Source organism: Bos javanicus, chromosome 1, assembly GCF_032452875.1.
Source record: "Bos javanicus breed banteng chromosome 1, ARS-OSU_banteng_1.0, whole genome shotgun sequence".
NCBI lineage: Eukaryota > Metazoa > Chordata > Mammalia > Artiodactyla > Bovidae > Bos > Bos javanicus.
Window position 1 is genome coordinate 66,523,153 of NC_083868.1, and position 23,080 is coordinate 66,546,232.

Below are 23,080 nucleotides of genomic sequence, written 5' to 3' on the forward strand. Positions count from 1 at the left end.
TGACCCAGATAATCATGATAGTGTGATCACCCACCTAGAGCCAGACATCCTGGAATGAGAAGTCAAGTGGGCCTTAGGAAGCATCACTACGAATGCTAGTGGAGGTGATGGAATTCCAGTTGAGCTATTTCAAATCCTAAAAGATGATTTTAGGATTTGATGTGATTTAGATGTGAAAGTGATGCACTCAATATGCCAGCAAATTTGGAAAACTCAGCAGTGGCCACAGGACTGGAAAAGGTCAGTTTTCATTCCAATCCAAAGAAAGGCAATGCCAAAGAATGCTCAAACTACTGCACAATTGCACTCATCTCATATGCTAGCAAAGTAATGGTTAAAATTCTCCAAGTCAGGCTTCAACAGTATGTGAAGAGGAACCAGAGATCAAATTGCCAACATCCATTGGATCACAGAAAAAGCAAGAGAGTTCCAGAAAAGTATCTACTTCTGCTTTACTGACTATACCAAAGCCTTTGACTGTGTGGATCACAACAAACTGTGGAAAATTCTTCAAGAGATGGGAATACCACACCATCTGACCTGCCTCCTGAGAAATCTGTATGCAGGTCAAGAAGCAAGTTAGAACTGGACGTGGAACAACAGACTGGTTCCAAATAGGAAAAGGTGTACATCAAGGCTGTATATTGTCACCCTGCTTATTTAACGTCTATGCAGAGTACACCATGCAAAATGCCAGACTGGATGAAGCACAAGCTGAAATCAAGATTTCTGGGAGAAATATCAATAACCTCAGAAATTCAGATGACACCACCCTTATGGCAGAAAGTGAAGAGGAACTAAAAAGCCTCTTGAAGAAAGTCAAAGAGGAGAGTGAAAAAGTTGGCTTAAAACTCAACATTCAGAAAACTAAGATCATGGCACCTGGTCCCATCATTTCAGGGCAAATAGATGGGGAAATAATGGAAACAGTGACAGACTATTTTTTGGGGCTCCAGAATCACTGCAGATGACTGCAGCCATGAAATTAAAAGATGCTTGCTCCTTGGGAAAAAAAGCTGTGACAAACGTAGAAGGCATATTAAAAAGCAGAGACGTTACTTTGCCAACGAAGGTCTGCCAACTCAAAGCTATGGTTTTTCCAGTAGTCATGTATGGTTGTGAGAGTTGGACTATAAAAAACGCTGAGCGCCCAAGAATTGATGCTTTGGAACTGTGGTGTTGGAGAAGACTCTTCAGAGTCCTTTGGACTGCAAGGAGATCAAATCAGTCAATTGCAAAGGAAATCTGTCCTGAATATTCATTGGAAGGACTGATGCTGAAGCTGAAACTCCAGTACTTTGGCCACCTGATGAAAAGAACTGACTCAGAAAAGACCCTAATGCCGGGAAAGAACGGAGGCGGGAGGACAAAGGAAGAACAGAGGGTGAGATGGTTGGATGGCATCACTGACTTGATGGACATGAGTTTGAGTAAGTTCTGGGATCTGGTGATAGACTGGGAAGCCTGTGTGCTGCAGTCCATGGGGTCGCAGAGGGTCAGACACGACTGAGCAACTGAACTGATACCACTGTCTACTATTCAATACAGAAAACTTGGTATCATACCTGAATTCATCTTTTATTTCATTCCATATCAAAATGTTCATCAAGACATGATGATTTTTTTATTTTGACCAGCTTCATTAAAGTATAACTGATATACAGCAAACTGCACATATTTAAATGTATAATTTGGTAAGTTTTGACATTCCCCCATCGCAATAAAGATAATGAATATATCCATCACCCCTTAAAGTTTCCTTTTGTTTCACTGTACTCCTTCTCCACTTACCCTCCCTGGCACCTTATTTACACCTCTGTCACTATAAATTAGTTTACCTTTTCTAGAATTTTATACATAGTTATGACTATAGATCCTATCTGAACATCATCAGTTTGCAGAAATGATTCCTGCAAGAAATGATTACTTTTTATTACTAAAGGAAGAGAGGGGGGGGAAAAGAAATCAAAACAGAGATTCTATGATGGCCCAAGTTTGATTTTCTCATCTTATTAATGCCAAATCAAAGTATGACCATTTCTGCTAAACTTCCTACACTATTTTAAGATGTAGGCAGTTTCAATAACCACATGAAGTGAAACTGACTGGGAATAATTTGATCCTTTCAGATCTTGCTTTTATTGTTTAGATGATCTACAGTAGTGCTCAGTCTAGTGCTATTATTCCCCACTACCAAGATGAAACTATCCTGAGTACTCTACCTAATGCTCCATTTTTCATGAAGTTTTCCAGTTGTGCAGCTGGATCAGGCAGCATTCTAGCTCTGTTTGAGTTTCTGGTACTGCTCCTTTTAATCCTTCTGGATTACTGTTTCCAAGACTTCGAGCAGTTTCCTCAAATGCATGTGCTGATCAATACTCTACTGAAAACTTGAAGGGGATTCTGCAGATCTCTGGGGTTCTTTGTGCAGCTCTCTCTTCCATGATATCTTGTCTTATGAACTCTAGCCTACTTTTCACGTTCTGTATGTTGTTTCTTATTTCTGTGCATTTGCTTATGTTGTTACCTCTGCCTAGAATATTGTTTTCTCTTCTCCTCACTGGTTAATTTCTCATCCTTCATCTCAGTATTACATTCTCCTCATCTATTTATCTCAGTTTCATCTCAGGTGTTACATTCTCCTGGAAGTATCCCCCACCTCAGTTTGGTTTAGGAGCGCCTCTTAATACTTAATTAACATTGTACCTTATTACCCTGTTATATAGTTGTATTTATGTATTAGTCTCTTCCACTATACTGTAAGCTATTTGAAGATAAGGTTCATATCTTAATCGATTTTATAAATCCAATGATAGACAATACTTGGCACATATACTAGATACTTAACAAATCCATATTGAGCTGAAAAAAATCAATGATTTCAACAGTGTTTACTCTGCCTTTCTATTTTAACCTGGGAAAATTTGTCTATAACTTCTTTTATACTCTAGAAGGGCATAGCACTTGGCAAATACTGAGCTTGCAGTCTGCTATATAAGTACATGATTGTTCAGTCACTAAGTCGTGTCTGACTCTCTGTAACCCCATAAACTGCAGCATGCCAGGCTTCCCTGTCCTTCACTATCTCCTGAAGTTTGCTCAGATTCATGTCCATTGAGTCAGTGATGCTATTTGATTAGTTATTTATTATCGTGATCCCAATATTCTCCTTCAGATATCACAGTAATTTTTCTTCTCTAAGACTGAGATAGGGCTAAAATCTTAAGTTCTGAAATAAGATATAAATTCAGTAATAAACTTTCTTTTACAGTATTTTATATTTTTTATATTCATTAAAAAAATACAATGGTAATAACAAAGCTTCTTAAATGTTATATACAAGTCATATACAACTGATTTTAGTAAAACTGGCAATGCTTCTCATCAAAAACAAAAAAATTCTATATATTTTATAAAGCCAAGTCACCTATTGATCTGCAGTATGTTCTGTAGCAGAGTCATGACCATAGATCCTATTTGAACATTATCAGTTTGCAGTAAGCGCAAGAAATGATCACTTTTCAGTACTAAAAAAAGAGAAAAAAAGAAAGATTACGATTCTATGATGATACAACTGGGATTTACTTGTCTTTTCAAAACCAGATCAAAGCATAATCATTTCTGCTAAACTTCCTGCCTTGATATACTTTGCAATGAAGTTATACTTGTTTTTTCCATAACCATAATAAGGCAGTTATTCCATTTTTATGGACAATTACAAATAAACAGTAAGCTAAGAATGTATCATTATCTTCCCTTAAATTAAAAATAAAATATAACATATCCTAAAACTGAGTCTCCTTTTCTAACAGTGATTTCATTGAAGACAATCACATTTTCTGTGAAAAAGAGAATATGAAGGAATAGCAATAGTTCAGATGATTATAATCAGCAGCTCATGTACTTAAAAATTTAATTGTTATATAATGTACCATATTTGCTAATACCTTGTCTTAAATAATAATAAAATCACTAACTACCCAGAGGAATATTTGGTTTGTAATTTTTAGGCTCTGAATAGCCAGTTATGAAGACCTGGCACTATATGCTTATGTAAGTCACTTAACCTCTCAGAAAATGTTCTTCCCCTGTAAAGTGAAAACTAACAATTCTCTCACAGACTACTGTAAAATGTCCTAGAACAGGGTTGTTGTTATGTTCAATTGCTAAGTCATGTCAGACTCCTTGTGATGCTATGGACTGAAGCACGCCAGGCTTCCCTGTCCTTCACCATCTCCTAGAGTTTGCTCAAACTTAAGTCCATTAACTTAGTGATGTATCCAGCGATCTTGTCCTCTGTCATCCCCTTCTCCTCCTGCCCTCAATCTTTCCCAGCATCAGGATCTTTTTCAATGAATTGGCTCTTCACATCAGGTAGCCGAAGTACTGGTGCTTCAGCTTCAGCATCAGTCCTTTCGGTGAATATTCAGGGTTGATTTCTTTCAGGACTGACTGGTTTGATCTTGCAGTCTAAGGGACTCCCAAGAGTCTTCTCCAACATCACAGTTTCAAAGCATCAATTCTTTGGCCCGCAGCCTTCTTTTATGGTTTAACTCTCACATCTGTACAGGACTACTGGAAAAACCATAGCTTTGCCTAAACAGACCTTTGTCGGCCAAGTGATGTCTCTGCTTTTTAATATGCTGTCTAGGTTTGTCACAGCCTTTCTTCCAAGGAGCAAGCGTCTTTTAATTTCATGGCTGCAGTCACCATCTGCAGTGATTTTGGAGCCCAAGAAAATAAAGTCTGTCACTGTTTCCATTATTTCCCCATCTATTTGCCATGAAATGATGGGACCAGGTGCCATGATCTTAGTTTTCTGAATGTTGAGTTTTAAGCCAGTTTTCCTCTTTCACCTTAATCCAGAGGTTCTTTAGTTCCTCTTCACTTTCTGTCATAAGGGTGGTGTCATCTGCATATATGAGGTTATTGATATTTCTCCCAGCAGTCTTGATTTCTAGTTTGTGCTTCATCCAGCCCAGAATTTTACATGGTGTACTCTGCTTAGAAGTTAAATAAGCAGGATGAAAACACACTATCTAGGTTTGTCTAGAAATAGCGTAGGTTCCCATTAAATTTCAGTTAATAGTCCTTTGTTCATTAACTGACTAGAATTTTAATTAAAGTGAGATCAGCTATGCTGGCAAGGCAGCTCTGTGAACACTATCCTAGCTTCTACACATTTTTTCCTCTTTCAGTCTCCTGAGGGGACATATTTGATTTCTTTCACATACTTACTACTGTTCTTCATTTCTGTTTACATAATCCAATATTTCACTAGTTACCATTTTAAAAAATCTAACAACTTCAAAAAACTTCTGATATTATTAAGTATTTTTATGGTTTTTTATTTTCTATTTTTCAATAGCAGAAAAATTCTCTGTAGCTGGGATAAGTGTATATTTCTATTTTTGTCTACCTAATGACATTTATCGGAGAAGGCAATGGCAACCCACTCCACTACTCTTGTCTGGAAAATCCCATGGACGGAGGAGCCTGGTGGGCTGCCGTCTATGGGGTCGCACAGAGTAGGACACAACTGAAGTGACTTAGCAGCAGCAAAGATGTTTATTAATAACTCTTTAATTCTGAATTCACTGAAATCATGTAGTATGCAATGTTTATATATCTTTTCTCTATTTTGGAAAAAATATGATAAAATAATTTGTTGAAGTTATTCTACTTTAATAACATTTATCTTATTGTATTATAAGATTTATTTTTGGAGAAGGCAATGGCCACCCACTCCAGTACTCTTGCCTGGAAAATCCCATGGACGGAGGAGCCTGGTAGGCTGCAGTCCTTGGGGTCACAAAGAGTCAGACATGACTGAAGAGACTTAGCAGCAGCAGCAGTATATTGTTTTCAAGTATAGTTAGATAACTATTTGGTCTCCCAACAAAAACTGATATTTGCCATTTTTTTTAAATTAAAGTTTAGAACATGTGTAAGAGTAGTATATATGACCCTGCATTTATTAGTCACTCAACTTAAACAATGATCAACTCATGGCCAGTCTTGTTTCACCTACCCCATCTATTTCCTGCCTCCCATTTTATCTGAAAGCAAATCCAAGACATCAAATAATTTTACCCAGAAATATTTCTATACATATTCCCAAAATATTATGTATGAATTATTAAAAAATAAAATATAGCCATTATCTAACCTAAATAATTATGATTACCTGATTTTATCAAATATCCAGTCACTGCTCCCATTGCCATTTTTTTGGTGAATTTTCAGAAGTTTACTTTAACTGGGATCCAAACAGGAGCCATACAATGTAACTAGTTATCCTTCAAATTTCTTTTAACTTATGGGTTTCTACTCTACCCTTTTTCCCCTTGCAGTTCATTTGTTTACAAAATTATGTCAACTGTCCTTTGAGCTTCCCACAGTTTACTTTTGCTTACTGCATTCCTCTGGTATAATTTAATGTTTCTCTGACCTTCTACAAATTGGTAGTTGGAGCTCCAGGTTCAAAATGATTCATGTTTGAATTTTTGTTATATACATGTCATATGTGAGGTTATAATGAGACATTACAATGAGGCACTTCATATCTGATTGTCTCTCCTTTTGAGATGTTGACAGTGATGGATAATTAATTCACTAAAGGTTGTAAAACAGCATGATTCTATCATACCCTTTTCACTTATTAGCTGGAATATGTTTATAAAGAAAAAATTTTCCTCATCAATATGTAAGAAAAGGCAGTATAAATGATGGACTCTTTTATTTATTAACAGTTTTCAAAATGAATTGGTTCCCTAGCAGACTCCTATGCTAACTTTTTAGTTGTGGCTGGAAATAAGTAATAAAAAGATTAGAGAAATGTTAATAATGATTGAATCTCAGTGATGAGTACAGAGGGGTTAAACTATTCTGCTTCCCACAGTAAAAAGGTTAAAGTTAATAATCTCACTATATTGATGTGTTTTAATCCACTGTAGTTATTACCCTCATTACTGTTCAATTTTCCCATTTCTGGCTAGCAGAAGCCTCCTTATGTTGGCTTTTCACAAAATCCTAACAGACTTTGACTGGTTCCTTCCTATCTAGTATTCAAGATACCTCTGGCTTACCTTGCGTATTTTCTATCTCATACCTATATACAGTCAGCCATTTCTCCAAGGAAGTGGTTCTTTTGAGAGAAAAACTTACTGGACATCCTATTTAATACCTATTTTATTGGTGTTTTAAACTGACAGATTGACCTGAGAAATACTGTCACTTTTGTTATAGTTATTATTTTGAAAAGGAATATGGCATATTTAAAACTTTTTTCACATATTCTGTCTCCTGCTGTCTCTCTTTTAACTAGGTTTTAGTATTATACCATACTGTAGCTAAGCTCTTTACATTTTGGTAAAATAGTTCTTATAGTAGGGAAGTTTATAATATTTTTTTCATAAAGGGAAATGAACAGATAATGCTTTTTTTTTTTTAAAGGAAGTATTTGAGCATGAAAGTAATTGCCTTTGGAAAATGGGAAATGGAGAGAGGTATGAGGGCCAAGGACTGTGTTTTAAATAATCCTTATGGAACTGACTCTGTAAATTATGTACATGCATAATTCTGAAAGCAAAAAATAAAATATTAATATTCAGCTCAATTTTTACTTTCTAAAAATATCAATGTTCTTATATTATTCCTATACATTACATTTTTCTTAAGAGTAAATCTTTCAAGAAGGTAGGAACATTGTCACGCTTATTATTAAAAATTACTTTCTAGTCTTAAGGAAACATAAAACTAACATATATTTATATTTTTCAATGTAAGTATAGAAATAGCCTATAAAGTAACTTTCCAGTTTAGTAAAATGTCACCATATAAAAGCTTAATCTTACCTCAATAGTTAGGCTGTGAGTTAAATCATATCTATACTCTTTACATAAGGATTTCTGTCACACTAAGTCTAAAACACAACTGTAATCTTTGAAACAAACATAAAAAACTTTTCCCCTAGAATAAACTGTTAAAATTATTAAGCCTTATCTTAAATTTGCTACATAGAAAAAACTAAGGAGAAAGTTTTATTTTAGCAATATTCCCCTTAATGTAATATTATTGTTAATGTTGTCTGTTTAAAGCTGGAACATCCAAAAAAAAATAAAATAAAATAAAGCTGGAACATCCAAATTTGCCTTTACTTTTTGTGTATGGGGTTATTTCAATGTGCTTTTACTTAACTGTATTTAATTTTATTTAACTGTATTTACTTATCTGTATTTAATGAAGTATTTGTTTTTAGAAAAAAAAAAATCAAACTGATAGCAGGTGACTCTACAATGACTATCAGTTACATTAAAAATCTTTTCTCTTACCATTTTGGATGAGTTGAACATGGCCTCCCAATAGCCAGAAGAGAGAATCAGTCACAACTTCAAAAAAGTGTAGTAATGCATCTTTTTCTTCACCCTTAACACACACACACACACATAAGAATTGACTTCACTGTAATTGTTTTAATTAATAAAAAAGATAGACTTCTCTCCGGAGAGTCTTAGGACCAGGTTTTTGGATCTTAGTTATTTATGAGGTATATAATCTTGAAGCTTTTATTTTCTTAACTTATAAAACTGTGGTTAAGGCTAGTAATATATAACAGAAGTGGTTGCTATTCAGAGGTCAAATGGGACAATATAAGAAGCATAAGAACTGTAAGTTGATACACTAGGGATTTTTTGATACCAGTCATTCATAAGTATCATCTATGGAGTTTTAAAAATATACCTATGTACAGGTTTTAGTCCAAACATACTGAAATGTGAATCTCCAAAGTTAAAAGTCTAGACATCTACTTTTTACACAATTAAGTGGGTGACTTGGGTATGCGGCCAGGGTTGAACATCACTGCAATATGCACATATAGATGTCAATATATAAAGCATTCAGTGTATTTCAGCTGCAGCTTCTACTCTATGACTCCATGAGAGCATGAGACCATGTTATTTAGCTCTCCACTATACACCCATTACATACTATACACCCAGTGTCTAAAACAGTTCAAACACACAGTTAAATCAATATTTATCCAATAAATAAATGACAATTTTTTTCTGCTTCTTTCCTTCTGGAAAGCAGAGTGAGGAATTATTCTAGATTAGAGTATGTGTCAAAGTAGGAAATAAGAAACAATACATTCACAGTTCTGTCTTTCCCTGGCCATGTAATTTTACTGCAAAGTTAATATCAAGGCCATTAATCTCATCCACGTTCTGAATGTACTATGGCATAAAAGTAATAACAGCAAAAATACGATTGCTATGGTTACTCTTTATAAATGAAAGCATTTTCTTTCTATTATTCTAGTTCAGGGTTAGATAGGTGCTTAAACAGACATGTACTAACAAATATAACAATAATCAAAAAAGAAAGAAGTGCCACATTAGATCAAGAATCCCTTTAGTCCAATAAACTGCCTTAGCGAGTTTCACTGAAAGAAAGGGCACATAATCTTCACTGCTACCAATCTCAAAGAATACTGCTGGGTTCCTAAAATTAGTACTTTCTTTTAAAAGTCCATCAGATAATGTCAACCTTAAATTCATGGCCTCTGAGACCGGTTAACAAAATTTATCCCTAAGTCACTTCAAAATTCTGGCATAGGTGCTTTTCTATTCTTAAACATAGAATATATGTATGTATGTATGTGTGTGTGTGTATACACATATGTATATATGCCTGTATGTATGTATATTTTAACAAGTTTTCAGTTTAGGCCATAAAATCCTATGTATATCCTACTATGTACTCCACTACCAACATACCAACTAATTTAAAAATATATATATATATGACTTGGAAGGAAAGTTATGTCCAACCTAGATAGCACATTCAAAAGCAGAGGTACTACTTTGCCAACAAAGGTCCGTCTAGTCAAGGCTATGGTTTTTCCTGTGGTAGTGTATGGATGTGAGAGTTGGACTGTGAAGAAGGCTGAATGCTGAAGAATTGATGCTTTTGAATTGTGGTGTTGGAGAAGACTCTTGAGAGTCCCTTGGACTGCAAGGAGATCCAACCAGTCCATTCTGAAGATCAGCCCTGGGATTTCTTTGGAAGGAATGATGCTAAAGCTGAAACTCCAGTACTTCGGCCACCTCATGTGAAGAGTTGACTCACTGGAAAAGACTCTGATGCTGGGAGGGATTGGGGGCAGGAGAAGAAGGGATGACAGAGGATGAGATGGCTGGATGGTTATCACTGACTTGATGGACGTGAGTTTGAGTGAACTCCAGGAGTTGGTGATGGACAGGGAGGCTTGGCTTGCTGCGATTCATGGGGTCGCAAAGAGTTGGACACGACTGACCAACTGGACTGAACTGAACTGAACTATGACTGACAAACAACTAGGTAGACAGAATTAATACATAAGTTCAGTTTTCTTTTTATTCTTTTTTGACAGCAGAAACAGAATTTTAATTAATTTTAAACCAAAGTCCAAACTGTTTTGTTTTAGTCTGTGCTGCTGATGCCATGATAATCCATCAACAAACAAGTGCTACAGGAGGACCTGGATGGGCTCAGAGGCAGAGGCTGGGCCTTGAAGTCAAAGAGAGCCAATCCTCCTGCTCAACCAGCCGGTCCATCACACCAGCACCTGCTCCACTGGCACCTGAGTCATAGACTCAGACAGTAGCTTCCTGCCTGGATTATGGACACTACTTCTGTGCCCTTCTGGGCCTGTGCACTGAATCCTCTTTCTCTTGTCACCATGTTTTTTATCCACCAATTTTAATTTCTTCTGTGGTCAAGGGGCCCTCTTTTTTTTTTTTTTTTGTAGCTGATTTACTCCCTTTGATGGATATACTAAAAAAATTTTTATCTCTATACAAACACCATAGTAACAAATAGGAAAGTATTATGGAAAGTATTGAACGACAATATGAATGAAAATAATATAATTATTACTGCTTTTAAATGGGGAATATTAAATAAAAGTGCTTTGATGAAAACATAAAGCTTTCATAATGGTCTGAGCTCTTCATGAGATGGAAATTCATTTTACAAAGGAGGAAACGGAGGAAGAATGAAACCAAGTGATTTGTGTAAGAATCCAGAGTTAGTTTTTGGCACAGCCAGAAAAAGAAATCAGATCCAGGGCTTTCCCGGTGGCTCAGTGGTAAAGAATCTGCCTGCCAATGCAGGAGACATAGGACTGAAATGACACAGTATGTTATCTGACTATGACAGAATTAAATTAGAAACTGATAACAATAAAATATCAAGAAAATCCTCAACTATCTGGAAACTAAGCAACATGCTTCAAAATAATCCATGGGTCAAAAAAAAAAGTACATATAGTATTCAGCATAATTCACTCAAGAAATATTTGTTGGACTGATATGAACCCAAATGTTTTGGCTGAAATATTTTGACCAAAGAGGATCTGAATGAGCAACAGAAAGTTCACCTTTATTCTTCTTTACCATTGGAGTTAACAAAGAAAAGCCTTGGGCTTAGAGAACAATACTTTCCTCTACTATTAATTACAGTAGAAATTATGCTATGGAAATAAATATCTATGGGTGTTGCTCAAAACTGAGTAGTAAAGCAGATACTTCAAAAAGCATAGTGTCATACAATATGCTTCAGTCAGCACTGTAAAATTTTCAACTGTAAAGGTTTTTTTTGTAGCTAAAATGTTTAAATCCAATACTCTAGTTGTTGTTTAATCACTAAGTCATGTCCGACTCTTTTGTGACTCCATGGACTATAGCCCACCAGGCTCCTCTGTCCATGGGATTTCTCAAGAAAGAAGTATGGAATGTGTTGCCATTTCCTTCTCTAGGGGGTCTTCCTGACCCAGGGATTAAACCCACGTCTCCTGCCTGGCAGGTGGATCATTTATCACTGAGCTACCTTGGAAGCCACTCTAATTGTACTTTCAGCCAAATATTGCACACCTGAAAAACAATGTGGAATATCATCTCAAGAATTAAACAGTTTTGGCTACAAAACACAAATCCCTAAGTAAACAAACATACCTTAGCTGCGTTGATAAAACATGTTTGTAATCGCCTCCCCAAAACCAGAAAATTTTCTGCAGCCGATGGAAGTAATTCATTGTAAAATTCTTCTGCATCTTCTCCTGGTTCCAAGCCCACACAGCAATGGCTGAAATAAGAGCATAAGTTTGTGACTCAGTTTGCACCAATTACAAATTTTAGACAAATGCTAAGGCTTCTAGACACTGTGTCTTAATGAGAATCTTTAGTATCTTTCTTTTGTTGTCAAGCCAGTAAAGAATTTTTAATGGACAGTTAGTGTAACAACTTTGTTAATAAGTAAACAGTGGTATGAATTTTGCCTGTATTTAGAGCTGCTGCTGCTAAGTCGCTTCAGTCGTGTCCGACTCTGTGCAGGTCATAGACGGCAGCCCAATCAGGCTTCCCCGTCCCTGGGATTCTCGGGGCAAGAACACTGGAGTGTGTTGCCATTTCCTTCTCCAATGCATGAAAGTGAAAAGTGAAAGTGAAGTCGCTCAGTCGTGTCCGACTCTTAGCAACCTCATGGACTGCAGCCTACCAGGCTCCTCCGTCCATGGGATTTTCCAGGCAAGAGTACTGGAGTCGGGTGCCATTGCCTTCTCCAATATTTAGAGCTAGGACATCTATTTTCTAAAAACTTACTTGTCAGTTCTTCAGGAAACAAAATACACTTGACTCACAATAAAGAGAGAGGACAAGTTTTCGGTGAATGGGCTACACACACTCTAAAAGCAATAGAATACCTTGAGAACCACTTCAGTACTCTTGCCTGGAAAATCCCATGGACGGGAGGAGCCTGGTAGGCTGCAGTCCAAGGGGTCGCTAAGAGTCAGACACGACTGAGTGACTTCACTTTCACTCTTCACTTTCATGCGTTGGAGAAGGAAATGGCAACCCACTCCAGTGTTCTTGCCTGGAGAATCCCAGGGATGGGGGAGCCTGGTGGGCTGCCGTCTATGGGGTCGCACAGAGTCGGACACGACTGAAGTGACTTAGCAGCAGCAGCAGCAGCAACATATGTGTTAACTGATACATTTTAGACATCAGACAGCTGAAAAATAGCTAGGATAGTATTAGTCTACAAGGGACAGATTAGGAAATGGAACACTCTAATTTTATACCAATTCTTTCCAAGAGATCTCCTTTCCTAAAACCTGCAAAATATCTGATTGCATACTCCCTACATCAGAAGGACAAACAGCAAAAACTCTAGTAGACACATTCCACAGCATACAATGAAAGGTCATTTAGAGAAATGGTGGGTCCTCTTGAAACCATACATAAAGTCACTCCGTAGGTATGAAATGAGTATATTTAAAAGGTTCAATAATAAAAAGTATTTCTGCAAACTAATACCAAAAAAAGTCCCCAATCCAAGAACAGTCTCTATGTTTGTACTCTAATGAGTAAGTACTGATGCCTGAGGCTTGTGTAACAGTTACTACATATGTGTATACTAAAAACTTAATACATCCTTTCTTTTGCATATTGGTTCTGAAGGTCAGAGACTCATACCCACATGCATCAGTTTCTCTTTTCCCTTTTGTTTCTAAAGTTAATTAAAAGTACTATTTTTACTGAAAATGTTAATAGATGAAATACATTTTTGTACATTCACAAATGTGGATTTCTTGAGACTTGGAGTCTACTTCTAAGAGTCTAGCTCAATCAATATTTCCATGAGCTAACATATCTAACAAAACAAAGACATAAGGCCTTATTTACTTCAGGAAATAATCTTGAAAATTAAGGTATAAAAATATTACATACAGTTGTTAAGGTATACCTAATGGTATACCTTGAATCTGGCCTTTATCTATCTTTAATTATGAGCAAGCAGTTTCAAAAACTAAGATCCAATTAGTACTGCACATTTTCAGTTAATTAGGAAGCAGCTTAGACACTGAGAACATCTGGCTTATTTTACTACTGCCTATATAAAAAAAGATTTTGATCTCTTTTTCTCTTAATTTCTAGCATGGCAGTAGATAAGTAAATGCCACTTCTAAATTTATTGGCATGATTTGGGTTACTAATGAAATATAAATTTGAGATAGCTAAATCAATATACTGTGAAATGAATAGTTTCTGTATCTCTCCTGAAATGCCTTTCATTTCAGCACCTCTTTCATTCTGCCTTCTTTGATAAATCCACATGACTATCATCCCATCTCTACCATTAAGTTTTTCCAGTGTAGAGCCAGTGTCTTAATCTCTTTGTTTCTTAAATATTCTTTAGTCAGTAAAGAGTTTATAAGGTCCTTGGGATTCAGTGGTGAGAATGAAACAAGATCACCATCTTCTCAGAGCTTATGGAGTGAAATTTTAGACAGTGAAATATTCACAAGTACAGTTAGGAACAATATACATCCATAACATACCATGGAAGCAGCTGTCAATGTTTGTTAGCAAGATTTTAAGAAAAGAAAACAAATTTGAAAATAAGAATCTACTACTATATCCCTCAACAAAAAGCTGACTTATTGCTTCGTTTTACCTTAATATCTGTGTTAGCTGGGAAACTGTAGTCCAACCACCCTGGATACGAGAACAATCTTGACTGAGGACCAAGAGGCAATACTGAATGAGATCATAACAATATATATCTTGTTTGATTTTCTTCAACTCTGAGCTTCCTAAAGGTGTGTTGTTTATTATTTCTAAGGCAAAAGGAAATAAGATATACTTATTTATGCTCAATAAATCCAAGAGCTATTTGTATTTCTATAGGCTGAATAAAAACTAAAAACACATTAAAAAGGAAGAAATCACTGCTTTATCACAATGTTAAGATTTCACTGAACAAATTAAAAACAAATGCTAATATGATGGAATTTGTTTTGTTACTTAAACAAATTAGCCAATCACAAAAAAGATTTTCTTACCTTTTAACTTCAACAGTATAACAGGGACATTCTGCTCAGGACTTTTTGCAACTTCAGCAGCCAGAGATAAGACTCTCGGGTCTGTACCTGTTGGCTTCATTTCTCATACCACCTGTATTTAACAGAATCAGAAAGATAAAGGTCAACAGTCCTTAGTTAGGTCACCCCCTAAATAACGTATGAAACATAAATGGCAATAGCTTGGCTTGGTTTGAAAAGTGAAAGATAGATTTATCTCATTTCTTCCTTAAAGGAAGAAACTTGGATTTCTAAAGTTAGAGATTCTTATATCTTAGTGTAACAGCTACAGTAGGTACTGCTTATTGTGCACTAAGAGTCCGAAACTGTGCTTGGTGTTTCACACTCACTCTAATCTGCACAACAATCCTAGGTTAGGAGTTCATTTTCTTTTATCATGAAAGAGAAAGTGTGCAGAAAAGAGCTAATCCAAGCCTGTGTGTGCGTGTGTGCTTAGTCGTGTCCAACTTTTTGAGACCCTGTGTGTAGCCTACCAGACTCCTCTGTCCATGGAATTTTCCAGGCAAGAATTCTGGAGTTGCTATTGGGTTGCCATTTCCTGCTCCAGGGGATCTTCCCAACTCAGGGTTTGAACCCACATCTCTTGCATCTCCTATACTGGCAGGTAGATTCTTTAGCACTGGGTCACAGGGGAAGCCCAATACAGGCCTAAGACTACTATCATTTTTAAAGGTCTCCTCATAAGGTTGGCTCTTGGCTGGTGTCTAAGAACTTGGATTTCAGGAGGTTTCCACCAATTTCTTAATATTAGTGTGGTTCACTGGGCCTAAACTGTTTGTAAAAACAATGTGGTTTATGTTGAACACCTGCTTTCCTTCCTGAAGTCTGGAATTCTGGTATATGGTAGCAGAGGACACCTGCATGACCATCCTCCAATAAAGACTCTGGTCACTGAGTTGCTAGTGAGCTTCCCTGGTAGACTACACTTCAACACATTATCACAATTAATTGCAGGAAGAATTAAGCACTATCCTATGTGACTCCTTTGGGATAGGGCTCTCTTGGTAGAGAGTACATGTTTTCCTCTGAACTTCACCTCATGTGCCTTCTCCCTTTGCTGACTTTATTTTGTGTCCTCGTAGCATAATAAATCATAGCTATGAATATAATTATATCTTGAGAACTATGAGCCCTCCTAGCAAATCACTGAACCTGAAGTTAGTCTTGGGGATTCCCAACACATAATTCATAAATTTTATTATAAAATAACCAAAGCTTGTTTATAAATAGTATAGTAAACAAAATCAATTATCTTAAAAAAAATCCATATCCTAATTTGTTGCTAAACCTTTTCTTTAAAAAAAGTTTTAAGGCATTCAAAGCTCAAAGAAACCATAAAAAGTACAGATGTTATTTATTTATAATTAATAAAGGCTAACGGAGCCTGGGGAGAAGGCAATGGCACCCCACTCTAGTACTCTTGCTTGGAAAATCCCATGGACGGAGAAGCCTGGTAGGTTGCAGTCCATGGGGTTGCTAAGAGTCGGACACGACTGAGTGACTTCACTTTCACTTTTCACTTTCATGCATTGGAGAAGGAAATGGCAACCCACTCCAGTGTTCTTGTCTGGAGAATCCCAGGGACGGCGGGGCCTGGTGGGCTGCTGTCTATGGGGTCGCACAGAGTCGGACACGACTGAAGTGACTTAGCAGCAGCAGCAGCAACATAACATTGTTTACTTTGAATTAAGCGCCGTGTGAAGTGCTTTCATAAGCATTATCTCACTTAATCCTTACAACAGGACTATGAGGCAGAGCCTTTAATCATCTCCACTTTACAGATTAAAAAAAAGTAAAGTTTGAAGAAGAAACCTTCATCGTTCCACCATCCCTCCTCTATGTGGCAGAGTAAGTATCAATATGACTCAAATTTCCATTTCAATGTTCATTATATCCCTTCCCACATAAAAGAGTAAAAAACACGAAACATATTTCCAAAAACCTATTTCTAACACTTTTTATGCTATTGATCTTCATAAATGGCACCACAGTTCACATTTTTGGTCATAATACAGGCATCCAGAAAGCATTCCTTATTAGGTAAAATATAAATTATTAAAAAAAAACAAGTTTTCTGGAAATACTTTTTTAAAAAGCCCAGCACAACTCTTGGCACACAGAAGGCATACAACTTTCCAAGACAGTGGACAGAGTTAATCTTATTCTTTCCAATGGCTGTATTATGCTATGCTTCCTTCATAATAGTGCATCAAAATATATTTAAGCATCTCCTCTATTGGAAGTCATTCAGAGTGTATGCCATTATAAGGAATGCTGCAATGAATATCAAAGTACATGTCTTATGTACTCATGATAGTTCTTTGTGGGATGAATTTTCCCCTTCAAGTCATATGGCTGGATGGCAAGATACATATTTTTAAATTTTTTCATTAGACAATAAACTTTCCTCCAAAGTGGATGTTCCAATTTACATTTCCAGCAACAATGTTTGAAGGTGCTCATTTTACTAAGCCGTTAATAGTAAATAATGTTATATTTTGCATTTTTGTCAATTTGCTAGGTGAAAAATGGTATCATCTTGTTTTAATTTCTGTTTCTTTGATTATTACGGAGGTTCAACATGTTTCACGTTTACTGGTCATTTCTTTTTTTTACATATTTTCTATTTATACCCCTTAATTTTTCTATTAGCTTGTCTTATTCCTTTGTAGAAGCTTTAAGCTTTTTATACATGGATTAGACACCCTTTATCTTTTACATTGGCTGTAAACACATTTTGGCTTCCTGGGTAGCTCAAAAGGTAAAGAATCTGCCTGTAATGCAGGAAACATGGGTGTGATCTCTGGGTTGGGAAGATCTCCTGGAGAAGGGCATGGCAACTCACTCCAGTATTCTTGCCTGGAGAATTCCATGGACAGAGTCTGGCAGGTTACAGTCCATGGGGTCGCAGAGTTGGACAGGACTGAGGGACTAACACTTTCACTTTCATAAACACTTTATCCTTGTTGGCCATTTATCTTTTAAAGTTTAATTACGTTTTACCAGAGATTTACAATTTTTATGTAGTCAAGTATAACAATCTTTCCCTCTATGACTTCTACCTTTGGTGTCATGCTTACAAAGGTCCTTCCTATCCTAATAGCTAAAATATAATCTTCTAAATTTTTCTACATTTTTTATGATTTTGTTTTATTTGTATCTTCATTTACTTACAACTTAACCTTCAAAACATATGTAAGTTAGTTTTCTGAATGGTATATGATAGGAAGCTATAAAGTTAGATGAAGTTACAGATTGGTGAAAAAAGAACAAATGTACCTAGCTTTCATAAACTCCTGAGGTAATTTATCATGAATGGATACAAGAGAAGCAACCTGAAATGTCACCTCAATATATTTTTGGATTCTATTTAGTTCATTAATCTATTTCTTCCTGGGCTAGCTAGTACAATATAGTTTATTTAAATATATGTTTAGAGAAAATTCACATTAGAAGGTAAGCTTCACAAGGGCAAAACTCATACCATTCTTGGTGGCTGCCTTCTTATCTCTTTGATTCACTGGTATATTCCCAGAGGATAGACTGGTACTTGGTGGGTGGTAGGTACTTAATATCTTAATATTTATGTAGATTGAAAGAATGAATAAACACACAAATCTTGGGTATTCCAAAACTTCAGTTTCTTGAGATTCTACTTTTACCCTTGTTATATGATGGAAACTTTTGATTTCTGCTGTAAAGCCTTTTTAAAAGTAAGACAGGCTTATAACGCTGTTCTTGATCTCTGGTTAACACAGTAAAACATTACTGAAACATTACCGTCATCACCAAACAAGCACACGGCTCTATGACAAAGGTAAGGGTCACCAAGATTTTATATAGGACAGATTCCCGGCTCACATTCAGATTAGGAAAGAAAAGTGTCCACATACTCATACATATACATATGTAAAATAAAATATTCTATAAAATATTTAAATGCCAAATACATAATATAGATAAGGATGAAAAACATATAGAGTCCGAAGACTGGGCTTCCATGAACAAGCTTTCTAACCTGTAAACAAAATAATAATTCCTACCTCTTAGAATAATTTAAAATTTGGAAAAGAAGGCAGCCACCAAAGATGGCCCTAAAATGTTACATAACAGTCAAATCTGAGAAATAATAACCATTCAGAGAGCTTTTACTTTATGACATTGTTTTAAATGCTTTCTTGTACTACCTCATTTAATCCTCTGAAAAAGTGTAAGTTATAAGGACCATTATTTTTTTTCCCAAAATTTTACTGATGAGCATACCTAACTTTGGTTCACACAAGTCACTCTGTGGAGTATGAAACTGGGGTTCAAACCCAAAGATTCTGGCTCCAGAACCTGAGTGCTTAACTACCACAGGAAACAGTCTTAGTACACTTTAAAAGAGCAGAATTTAGACAAGCAGATAGGCTAAGGCTGCCACGTTCACGTTCTTGCCTGGAAGAATACATGACAATTTGGAGAAGGTAGCAGTTAAGAAAAGGAGCTTTCAATCACCTTGAAAAGCCACCGCTGCTACGGCAACCATTCATAAACTTTCTCTTGGGTGCTTCTCTAATACAGCACATCTGTCATCTTTACTCTTAGAGTCATCAACTTTTTAGACGGAAAAAAACAGAAGACATTATTTTTCAATAATTAATGCTATTACCCAGTTGCCAGAGCAAAAGCTCTCTGGCCTTGATCTTCTGGGAATCTCTTTTTCCAGGCCGCGCCCTTAACGCCAAGGATCTCTGTGAAGAAAACAAATGAAGACAGCAACCCAATGCAACCTAGCTGCAACTGATCCTAAATACCTGCAGTTCCTAACTCTGAATCTTTATCCCCGCTTCTTAACACCCTCCCCTCAACCCCTCCCCCATCCCGGCACTAATACCACCAGAAACTTCCTTAGGAACATAAGGCGAAATAACTGCTGAGGTAACAGCGTTGCCCCCAGTCAGGTCCACGGACTGCGCTCTAAGGCCACGGGCTCCTTTACTCCGGATTCTAGACCCGGCCTTGGCGCTACCAGGCCTCAGACAGGACATCAGGCCTCGCGCCCACGCTCCGGCCCTCCCCCTCCTGTTTCCACACCACATCTCCTCAAAAAGGCCGGTTCTCCCTCTAATAGCTCCTAAAAGCCCGGTCACTTGGTCCAGAAGCCTGTGGTCCTGCCCTCTGGGTATCCCGGGGCCGCCTCCTTCCCCAGGCGCCACTTCAAGTCGGCTACCTCATTCCCGCCTCGCGTCGCTCCACCAGAAAACTCGACTCCCAGGGTGTACCTCAGAAGCGCGGCCTCCCGGGCGCTGCGTGCGTCGCAACGCGTGAAGTTGGCGCAGGGACCAGGAGCCTCGCGGCCAAGGGGCGGGGCGCCCTTCTCCAGGAAGCCAATCAGCGCCCAGTGGGACGGCGCTCGGCTGGCGCGGGGCGGAGTCTGTGGTGGCTGCTCTAGCAGCAGCAAGCGCAGCTGGTTCGAACAGGCTGAGGTGGCAACTGGTAGTCGGCGCTAGCGGCAGAGGCAAAGTCAGAGCCGCAGGAGAAGGATGAATGGAGCAGCTGGACCTTCGCATATTGACAGCCGCGAGCGAGTTCTCAAGTTAGGGGGCAGTTTTGAGAAGCAGCCTCGCTGCGCCTTCCACACTGTGCGCTGTGAGTGAGGACGCCCGAGGGGAAAGGGAGGAGTTCTGGTTTTGGGGGTGCAGAAGCACAACCCTCTCCAAGTCGTGTTCGAACAGATCCTCTTATTCTGTGGGAGAATGGGGTGCCCTGCGCGACCCGCTGGTTTAGCCGGAAAGTGCTAGGGAGTTGGTGGAAGCAGGCAGATGGAAGCCGCAGGTGTGGGTAATTCTGAGTGGAGTGATTTAAGGGAGACTAGCAGGGCTTCCCTGGTGGCTGAGACGGTAAGGAATCGGCCTGCAAAGCGGGAGACCTGGGTTCCATCCCTAGGTTGGGAAGATCCCTGGAGGAGGAAATGGCAACCCACTCCAGTATTCTTGCCTGGAAAATCCCTATGGACAGAGAAGCCTGGCAGACTACAGTCCATGGAGTCGCAGAGTTGGACACGACTGAGCGACTACGCACGACAGCAGATAGAAAGGGACGCTATGTGGGATAGGTCTGCAGAGGCGACTATGGATGTAGTCAGAGCTGACTGGTGGCCGATTCAGAGGTGGAAAGGAAGGTACAGTTGACCCTTGAACCACGTAGGGGTTAGGGGTGTCGATCTCGCGCAGTGGAAAATCCACTTATTGCTGTCTGTGCCTCAGAAACGAGGGAGTCGATACACGACTCACCCGAGGTCCAGAAGCGGAAACCGTTGGGTAGAATCAGACTCAGACTCTAGTGTTTTGATTCCATGTGTGTGACCTCTAATGGAACACATACTTCTCCCATTCTTCATTAATTTAAAGATCTGTAAGATGAAAATACAGGTACTCTATTTAGTGGGGAAAAATTAAGCATGTAAGTGGACCTGTGAATCTCAGCCCCGTGCGTGTTACTCAAGGAACAACTGTAGTAAGGTAACAAGTGGATGGGGGCAAAGGGAAATGGGAAGGAGAATGCCTTTAGGTTGGTAGGGAAATATTCTTTCCTGTCTTCAGTTTTGGTGTCTCTGACTGATGGGGGTTCTTATTTAGTATATTTCTGGGGAAAGGTTTTTGGATCATTCTAATATCTGTATCTGTTTTGGACCCCTGATTTCATTGAGTCATTTATCAAATACTGATGATCACAGTATTGAAGGGTGCACTATTAATTTATTAGAAAGCTCTTTTGTCCTCTGGAACTACTTTTGATACATTTTCCTCTTTTATGTTGTTGAGATAGGAAATAAAACTCTTTTGCTTTAATAGTTGGATGGTGTAGATTCCAGGAAGGAAATTATAATATATTATGATTTGTTATGTAAAACATTCATTCTTTGCATAATAACCCTCATAGAATTATAGAGTGGGAAGGAAACTTTGAGATCATTGAGTCATAACCTCTTATTTTTCTGTGGCAAAATCGTAAAGTAGGTATTTTTTTCACTTCCTCTTACTACAGTATCCTTCCTTAGTGTCTCATCATTCCACCCTTCTCAGTCATTCTGTCGTAAGACTGTTTTAGAGATCTTTATAGTTTTTGCTCTGAAGTGTTTCATGCTTTGTTAAAACTCACATTCTCCTTAGGTTTGCTTAGTTGTACACAATCTGATTATCGTAACTCACAGTGAAGATATCAAGAGCCTACAGGTTTAACTCTCCAAGGATATATTTTTACATTTTATGAAAGGGTTTTATTAAGCAAAATTAATATCCAGTTGATAGAATAAATGGGGGAATATTTGCAAACATCTTCAACACTGACCCTTCTTTACCACATTTTGTCTAGAGAGAGCTAGTGCTGGCTGTGCAGTTTCTCTCCTTCAGTTCCATTTTCCAAAAGTCTGGTAGAGTTTTATCTGGTTTCTCCACGCCTTTCTCTCAAATAATATCTTCCTTCTCCTTTCCTCTTCTTTCTCAGGTTTCCAGTCATCATAGTATTAATTTTTAAAATTATGTTTTAAGATTATACAAATTTGCTGAAGACTTGATTTTCATGACACTTGGGTATATCTTTTTAAGGGCATAAAACCCAAATTAAGTGAAAAAGAAATAGACTTCGAAAAGTGCTTTGCATATGCCTTAAAGTCTTTTGTTTATAAAAGTTCTCAGGATGCTGGAATTGTGTCTTCAGAATCAGGTATTGGATGATCCAGTTACAAGAATGAAAATAAACAGAACAGCAATGGTAGTAACCACAATAAACGGAGGTGTTTGAATATACTTTTAATCCTGTGGAAGACATTAGAAAGGTGTTCATCCCTTAGTTTTTTTCTTGTTGAAGCAGACAGAACCTTTCTAGATTTATTAAAATAAAACTAGTCATTATCCTTGAGGACTGGTTCATTTCCCATGTGATTCTTACCCCATTAAAGATTCAGAGTAAGTGATGAAAACTATAGACTTTCTTACAGGCAAGTGGACATCATTTGTTTATTTTAAAAGAGTATGCATTTTCTTTCTGGAAAACAAAAATGTTTATTATTTTTAATTATCACTACTATGCATAAAGATATTTTTTTCTGAAGGAGATTGATGGAGAACTGTTTCTATTTTTAAAAAAATATATTCATGTTTAGGCTCAGTAATG

The 23,080-nt window shown here is 37.6% G+C and overlaps 2 protein-coding genes across 6 annotated transcripts in view; one reads left to right on the plus strand and one right to left on the minus strand.

Annotated features, from left to right (window-relative positions):
* Positions 1 to 20,235, minus strand: part of IQCB1 (IQ motif containing B1) — a 45,294-nt gene extending 25,059 nt beyond the window's left edge. For 2 of the 5 annotated variants that reach the window (XM_061403292.1, XM_061403459.1), the window contains exons 1-7: positions 20,136 to 20,235; positions 19,575 to 19,656; positions 14,885 to 14,996; positions 14,497 to 14,659; positions 11,997 to 12,126; positions 8,334 to 8,427; positions 3,428 to 3,527 (exon numbers count right to left, since the gene is read on the minus strand). In XM_061403292.1, coding sequence (XP_061259276.1) covers positions 3,428 to 3,527; positions 8,334 to 8,427; positions 11,997 to 12,126; positions 14,497 to 14,659; positions 14,885 to 14,984 — 587 coding nt within the window. In that variant the 5' untranslated portion in view covers positions 14,985 to 14,996; positions 19,575 to 19,656; positions 20,136 to 20,235. Of the gene's footprint in view, positions 1 to 3,427; positions 3,528 to 8,333; positions 8,428 to 11,996; positions 12,127 to 14,496; positions 14,660 to 14,884; positions 14,997 to 19,420; positions 19,520 to 19,574; positions 19,657 to 20,135 lie in introns of all 5 variants that reach the window. The other 3 variants (XM_061403375.1, XM_061403557.1, XM_061403642.1) reach the window with 3 other exon arrangements.
* A 91-nt stretch (positions 20,236 to 20,326) lies between these two features.
* The window catches only part of EAF2 (ELL associated factor 2), a 55,821-nt gene continuing 53,067 nt past the window's right edge, over positions 20,327 to 23,080 (plus strand). The window contains exon 1 of the mRNA XM_061404062.1: positions 20,327 to 20,554. Within this exon, the coding sequence (XP_061260046.1) occupies positions 20,449 to 20,554 (106 nt within the window). The 5' untranslated portion in view covers positions 20,327 to 20,448. The remainder of the gene's footprint in view (positions 20,555 to 23,080) is intronic.